At 40.8% G+C, this 8,111-nt stretch overlaps 1 protein-coding gene across 1 annotated transcript in view; it reads right to left on the reverse strand.

Annotated features, from left to right (window-relative positions):
- Positions 1 to 5,384: 5,384 nt before the first annotated feature.
- PROSER1 (proline and serine rich 1) overlaps positions 5,385 to 8,111 on the reverse strand; it is a 27,555-nt gene continuing 24,828 nt past the window's right edge. Inside the window, exons 13-14 of the mRNA XM_077752639.1 lie at positions 7,600 to 7,816; positions 5,385 to 6,987 (exon numbers count right to left, since the gene is read on the reverse strand). Coding sequence (XP_077608765.1) covers positions 6,865 to 6,987; positions 7,600 to 7,816 — 340 coding nt within the window. The 3' untranslated portion in view covers positions 5,385 to 6,864. The remainder of the gene's footprint in view (positions 6,988 to 7,599; positions 7,817 to 8,111) is intronic.

Here is an 8,111-nt window from a genome sequence, read left to right on the forward strand (position 1 = left end):
TCAGGTGTCAGGAACACTCTCCCCCGCACTGGTCATCCACCATCATTTCTTGCTAAGACGCACAAATCCATTCCAGGACATTTCTTTCTGATTTGATTAACTTTTAAATCATCATTTGTTATTTAAACATGTGGAAATTCAAGGATTGTATACAAGAGAATGAATAAAATAGAATGGGTGATATATATTTTTTATATATATACCTTTTATATATATCACCCATTCTATTTTATTCATTCTCTTGTATACAATCCTTGAATTTCCACATGTTTAAATAACAAATGATGTCCACAGATCTGTATGGATATTTACATAGGCATAACTCTCCAAATTGCCAATCTGGCCTACACTTCTCTCTAGAATAATAAACATTTTCAACTATCAGCTGATGAAATATCTGTACTCAAATGTACCTCCCACCAATTAAATAGTCTATCTAATGGACTAATTAGACATTTTTAATTATAGAAATTCTGATGACGCAGGTGGAATAATAGTTACTACATGTGTATATATATAATGTATTTATTGAATAAAATGAACAATGAATATACTACCCAACCTCAGAACTAGAACATAACCAACATAACCAACACCATTAAAGATATTTGAGTATTCTTCCTAAGCCTCATTCCCTTTCTATACACTTACATATATATTGATTCTTGATAGTTACATGAGTGGTAAATATAATTCTCCCTGTTGTGGCTTATCTTTTCACTTTTTAAATGATACCTTCAATATCAAATATAGGAAGCTTCAATATATTTAGTGCTTGGTATGCTTTGTTTAAAAATTCTTCCCTTTCTATGGTCTTAAGGATATTCTCCTATATTTTATTTATTATTTTTTAATGTTTATTTATTTTTTTGAGAGAGAGAGACAGAGCATGAATAGGGGAGGGGCAGAGAGAGAGGGAGACAGAGAATCTGAAGTAGGCTCCAGGCTCCAAGCCATGGGCACAGAGTCCTACCTGGGGCTCGAACCCATAAATCATGACCTGGGCAGATCATGACCTGGGCAGAAGTCAGACGCTCAACCAACTGAGCCATGCAGGTGCTCCTCCTATGTTTTCTTTGAAAGCTTTAAGAGTTATTTATTCTTTTGATTTTCAGTCTTCAATCTGCCTAGGGCTGCTTTTTGTGCATGGTATAGTGTGGGGATCCATTTTAATTTTCTTTCACAGAAATAATCAATTATCACAGCACCTTATAAACAAAGAGTCAAGTATCTAACTGATCTGCCAGGCCAGTTGTTATAAATGGATCCATAAGAGTGGGCTTTGATGGCTTCCTTATTATACTCCACCATCAGTTTGGTTGTCTCCAATGAATACTTCATGCTCTTAGTTTCTAAGGCCTAATAAGTCTTGGTATTTGGTAGAGCACCTTCTTCATTGTCCTGAGAAGAGTATCTACTGTTTGTAACCATGATGATCTCGTATCCTCCATTTAAATAGGTTCTCTTTGATGATTGTCACATAGTTTAAAAAAAATTCTCCGTAACATTATTACTCATTTTTTGTTGGATTTATCCCAAAGGAATAGGTCACTGTTTTCTTTTTAAAGACTTAAATTTTTAAGAGCATTTATATGTTCACAACAAAATTGCAGGGAAGGTACAAAGACTTCTCATCCACCTCGTCCCCACGCATGCGCAGGCCCCTGCATTACCAACATCCCCCGTTAGAATGGGGGATGCAACATTTGTTGCAACTGGTGAACCTACTTTGACACATTATTTTCACCCAGAGTCCAGGGTTTGCGTTAGGATTCACTCTTGATGTACATTCTATGGGTTTGCAAAAATGTATAATGTCGTGATGTCATCCATCACTATGGCATCGTACAGACTATTTTCACTGCCCTGAAAACTCCCCTGCACTCCACCTATTCATCCTTCCCTGCTCCTCCCCCCAAACTCTTGCAGCCACTGATCTTTCCAGTCTGTCCATGGTTTTATTTCCTTTTCCAGAATGTCATTTAGGGAGAATCATAGGGAAGCTTTTTCAGATTGGTGTCTTTCACTTAGTAATAGGCATTAAAGTTTCCACTATGTTTTTTCATAGCCTAATAGCTCCTTTTTTTAAATTTTAGTGCTGAGTAGTATTCTTTTGTCTGGTGTTTCCCTTTTTTTTGAATGACATTTTTTACTGTTGCTCATATTTGAAAATGCAACTGGCTTTTGAATATATTTATAAATCTCACCAAGCTTTTTATCTTCCTTTCCAATTATACTTTTTATTTCTTCGTTGTACCTTAGGATATTAGCTAGTGTATAGTACAATGCTAATCTACATTTTACTTGACCAGTCTCTGATTTTAAAGGGATTTTTATAAAATTCCAGTTATGAATAATGTATGCTACGTTATGTAGATTTCCTTTACCTGATAAAGCTTCCTTCTTTTCATAGTTTGCTAAGTGTGTGTTTTTTAACCATTACAGTGATTGAGTTTCATCAACCATTTTTTNAGCCACCCAGGCGCCCCTCATCAACCATTTTTTTTATAGACTGGAAAATGGTTTCTCTCCATGTTAGTGGTGATTGCACGTTTAACTTTATCCTTGCTTTACTATTAATAAATCTATCCTTTACCCCTGGCACAAACCCAACTTGATTATGGTGTATCATTTCTTAAGAATAAATTCAAGTTGCAAGTATTTTATGATAGTTCACTATTTTCTTGTGTAAAGTTGACTTGCATTTTTTTCTTTCTCATACTATGCTTGTCTGAGTTTTAGTATTAAATTGGTCTATAAGGATGAGTTGAGGAACGTTTCCTCCTTCTATTCTCTTGGAAGTGCGTGTGCCGTAGAATGAACCTGAAAAGCCTCTGAGCCGCCTGCTTCCCTTTCATTTACAGATGTTGTGACACCAACAAATAGGCAAGTATGACATCTCACTGGGTGCTGATTTCTTCCACTTTTCTGTGACTTGTTCTTGGTGTTTTTTCTAACTCCATTTTCCCTCTCCACCAATTAGGAGTTAAAAACACCAATGACTTTTAACTCATACTGTTACAACTTTTATCGGATATAAATTAATTAAAATTGAAATACTTAGTCATCATCAAAATGCCCCTCCTGAATACAAGGACCTGGGGATACTTTAATTTTGATATCCCTTTCCAAATGACTTGCCAATGTTGCCCAATGTTTAATCTCTTAACTGACCCAAATGGGACATTGTTTACTAATCTTGTGTCATCTTCCAGAACAACAAAGTCTCACTAAATTTTCTTTGAGGTCTGCTTAAGTCGTAAATTTTTATAAGGAATTTCACGTGTGATTCCTCCTACTACCAATCACCTTAGTTCCTCTAAAGACAAGAAGTGACCACGAGCAGATGAGGGACCGAGAGAGAGGAAGAGGATCCCAATCAGCCTCCACACTCAGCGCAAAGCATGACCCGGCCTCAGTCTCACAACCCCGAGATCATGCCCTGAGTGGAAACCAAGAGTTAGATGCTTAACTGACTGAGTCACCCAGGCGCCCCCAAGGTAGCCCCTTTTAAAAAGAACTTTTTGCTCAATCCACAGTTGTCAGTCAGTCCGTAATTCTTTTAAGCTGGGCTTCTTTGATCTCCACTTGAATGTGGACATACTTCACAAAGCCCCCACCAGTAATCTTTGGAATCCAGTTTCTTCACACAATTGGCTGTAGGGCCCTAGAAGTTAAATTTTAGAAAGTTCATTGATTGCTATTTTGTCAAGTGATGTAAAACATATTTTCCCTTAATTGTTTCTAATACTGAAGTCTTGTTCCATCCACTTTTAACTTATGAGACTATAGCTCTCATTGTCCCCTCTGCGATAAACTTACATCAGAAGCATAACCTGAGCCTCAACATAGCCACATTCACAACCTGAGGACACCACAGATGAGTGCCCATTCTCATCTAGGGGGAGGCCTGGAGGAAATAAAGTATTTTCTAAAATTCTGTGACACTAAGTGTATTTTATAGATGCACAGACTAAACCCACCTGGCAAATCAAGTGGTAAGGCTTAAAACTGAGGTTAACCGATTGTATGAATCAAGAGTGTTTGCAAATCCCACAGACACTCTGGGGCTTTACAGAAAGAGAACAGAGAGGTACGTTTCTAATTCCTTTCCATAATGTGGATCTTCATCATCTTCACATTTAGATTTCTGTAAAAACCATCCAGTGTTCTACCTCTAATCCAACCTCCGTGCCGCAGCCTAAGTGATTTTCTGCAAAGTGCTTTCCATTTCAAACTGCTGATCCCAAACGAAGGCCCAAGCCCTCTGCATGGTTTACAATTAGGCCCCTTGCTTTCTCGAGTCTCTCAAACTACAAACTTCATTCAAACTCCATCCGGTTACAGGATTACATTGTTGTCCTCGGGGCCTGTCACACGGGGCCTCTATAAAGGATGTGATTCCTTACTCATCCTAAGACTTTTAGGTCACAGAGACTTTCTGGATTCTCTCAGGCAGAAAGGTCCTCACCTTCTCTCCTACATATTTTTTTGAAATGTTGTTGAGAGAGAGAGAGAGAGAAAAGGAGCACGAGTGGGGGAGGGCAGAGAGAGGGAGAGAGAAAAATCTCAAGCAGGCGCAGAGCCTGTCACCGGGCTCAAACTCATGAACTGTGAGATCTTGGCCTGAGCCAAAATCAAGAGTTGATGCCTAACCCACGGAGCCACCCAGGAGCCCCTCTCCTATGTATTTTCCGGCACTTGGCGGTACAAGTTGCCTGGCGTTGGTGTTAAATGCTTGGTTCAAATTTACCATTTACTCACTGTGGGACGTACATCTTGCCTGATTTATCCAGTTAATTAAGTGGCTATTACTTCCCTCATAGGATTATGAGATACATAAAACCAGACCCCAGTAATTATTACAAGTGCTCCAAAAATGTTCTCTCCATTTTTATATAAACCTCGAAGTGCCTGATAGGCACAAGATGCCAGGGATATGTCTATAGGATGAACAGGACGCAGCTCCTCTGCTGTGATCATACGGGCCCGTCGAACAGTAAAACTAACCTGGCGGCGGTACGGACTACAGAACGATGACTCATTCGGTGATTTTTTTTTCTCTGAGTGAATGGTCAACATATATAAACAATATAATCTTTAAAAAGTTTTATCAGCATAAACTTAGAACACATGACAACTTCCAGCAACTGGCATTGGATTAACTATGCGGTCACATTCTGTGTGTGCAGATAACTGAAGGCATAAATAGTCTGTTTCTAGTGTTGGTTATAATATAACTTTCATATAAGACATATTTAAAGGAATAAGCAATCAGTAGTATATATGGGGTTACAGCTGAATTTGGACAAAAGTGGTCTATGTATTAGCATATACGAGAAATTAAAAACGCTATCGAAGCACTTAAAAAAAACACAAAATACTTGTCATATCCATAAAGTTTATTTTAAAAAATTGTTAAAAACTAACCATACAGGAGTATTTATCAATATACTTAAAAAGTTTGTTCCCCGTGTTGAAGGAAAATACATTAGCAACATCTTCCAGACACCATCTTTATAAAAGTAAAACTTCTAGATGCTGAAATGTACTACAGTGGAATCTATAGTTTACACTTTTAATCACAGGATTGAAAATCATTCTCCCTTCTCCCCGTCCCCCCCGGCCCCCCATGTGGCAGTTCTTACCGCTACTGAATGACATTCAATCACGTTTGACACTACCACAGACCCTTAAATAGAGCACACACCGCATGTTTACTAACAGCAAGTCTTCTCGATTGGTCGTCACATCAGACTTTCGGATAAGCGTTGGACTTGAAGTACAAATAGAAACACTACATCCCATGATTGTAAACATTCACCAAGAGCTTTCAGAGTTACGATGAGTAATAGAGGTGGCCCTACGGTCAGCCAAATGCTCCTCACTCGCTCGGATACTGCTGAGATTAAGAAATATGTGTTGAAGGCCAGTCATCACAAGCCTTCCTTGCATTTCTGTAAGAAAGTAGTTCTGGATATATTTTTAGTGGAAAACACCTGAAAGTCATTCTAAAGACTATATTAAGCACCATTTTCACTTACCTGAAATATATTAAGTTAAATTCAGCAGTAAATGTTTGAGCATAAACGTCAGAAATTAGAAATAAATGCGGGTTTCAAGCTCCCTTCTGTGGATACTTAGGGAGTACTGCGTTCCGGTGACGCTAACAGGAACCGCTCATGCATTCCAAGGGCAGTAATGCCCCCAGGGCCAAATGCGACCCATGAGTCTGAGGCACAACTATTACTTCTGTCAGTGGACGCTATACAAGCAGATTTAAGGCTGTATTCGGCTATAAAGAGTTCAACCTCCTCTTTAGTATTCTTCCGACACAGATCACATACACGACTCAAAATTTTATAGGGTGGGAGGTGAAAAGTCCCCGAACACCTTCTTTATACTATTCTCCGTACAATTCATCATCAGCATATTTACATAGGAGAGTGTTCATACTTAAAACCATTAAAAAATGCGGGGCGCTTGGGTGGCTCAGTCAGTTAAGTGGCCGACTTCGGCTCAGGTCATGATCTCATGGTTTGTGGATTCGAGCCCCACGTCGGGCTCTGTGCTGACAGCTCAGAGCCTGGAGCCTGTTTCAGATTCTGTGTCTCCCTTTCTCTCTGACCCTCCCCTGCTCATGCTGCCTCTCTCTCTCTCTCTCAGAAATAAATAAAAACATTTTTAAAAAAAACATTAAAAATGCAATCGTCCTGGTTTTAAACTCTTATCCCAATTTCCCCAAGATTATCCTCATTCTCATTTTCTGAGAATGTTAGCCAACTTCACATTAGTCAGATTGTTCACTGCAGTCCTTAGGCGTATCTGATGCTGCTCCGGAGGAGAATACAAATTAAATAATATTCACTGCCACCCACTTTGGGACAAGCCCGGCTGCAAAGAGAACGGCGTTCCTGGTGTCGAAGGGTAACTGGGAAATCCATCTGGCTGAGCTGAATAGCTTTCCAGAGCCGAAGCTGAATGGACCTGATAGAAAGAACGTGCAGGTTAGCAACTGCCAAAAATTCATTCAAGTCTGCACTTGCTTTTGCCTGTGCCACACTATGGATATTTAGAACGGGAAAGAAACAGCAGCAATAACAACCACAAAAAAAACCCACTGGGGCAAGATTAAGTCTGCGTATTAGTCTCCTGAAATTTTTAAGAAACATTCAAAATACTTCAGATGCTGGAGGTGAAGAGAGACACCACTGAAATACTTAATATGCTTTTTTCCCCAAAAAGGTCAAGAGGCTTTTCTAGAGAAGATGTGCTTTGATGGTCCGTTATTTGAGCTGAAATTATAAAAGACCAGCTCCAATTTAACGCTTTAACACGTATGAAGATTCCATTTGTAAGATCTCCAAACTGAGGTCTGAAAGTTTCAAAGCAGTGAAACAATTCATAGAGACGAATGGAGCCCGGCACTTGCGTTACCCTTCTGAAGGAGGGCGGGAATAATCTGCACATCTGGGGAGGTTATTTGTTAAAACCTCCAAACATTCCGCTACGGGCCTTTGCTGGGCCGACGCCGGGCCCTCACGCCTGGCGCCGCAAGGGCATCGCTGGAGAAGCCACGGGCGGCCGCCGGCTGCTCACCTGCTGCAACAAGGCCGACTGGGCGGCCGCGCTGTGCTGTAGCTCCTGCAAGGCCGGCTGTGAGGGGCTCTGGGAGAACCCCGGGATGCCCGGGAGGGACAAGAGGCCTGGGAAGACAGAACCGCCTGCCGCCTGAAGGCCGGATGACAGGCTAAAACGACAGACAGAAGAACAGGTCACAACGCGGAGAAGACGAAAGAAGCTACTGCTTCCTGTTACCCGTCAACCACCACCTCCAGATCTAAAACAAGCCAACCTTACATTTCGGTTGGGAGCAACCCTAAAAGTCGGCCCCTCGCTGACACCAAATCCACTTTCTATTAGAATGTTCTTCTGAACTCAGTACCTCTATGCTTTGCACAGAATACTCCCCGCAGCTTCACGGGGACAACCGGGCGCACACGAAGGTGCCTGCGCAGGCGTTCGCACCGGACACCCTACTCTCGCTGTGTTTCCCGAGTAGCGGAGCTTCGGCCCAGAGAAATAAGCGGACTCAGGCCCAGGCAGACCCC

The sequence above is a fragment of the Crocuta crocuta genome, unplaced genomic scaffold, assembly GCF_008692635.1.
Source record: "Crocuta crocuta isolate KB4526 unplaced genomic scaffold, BGI_CrCroc_1.0 scaffold190, whole genome shotgun sequence".
In the NCBI taxonomy this organism is placed as follows: Eukaryota; Metazoa; Chordata; class Mammalia; order Carnivora; family Hyaenidae; genus Crocuta; species Crocuta crocuta.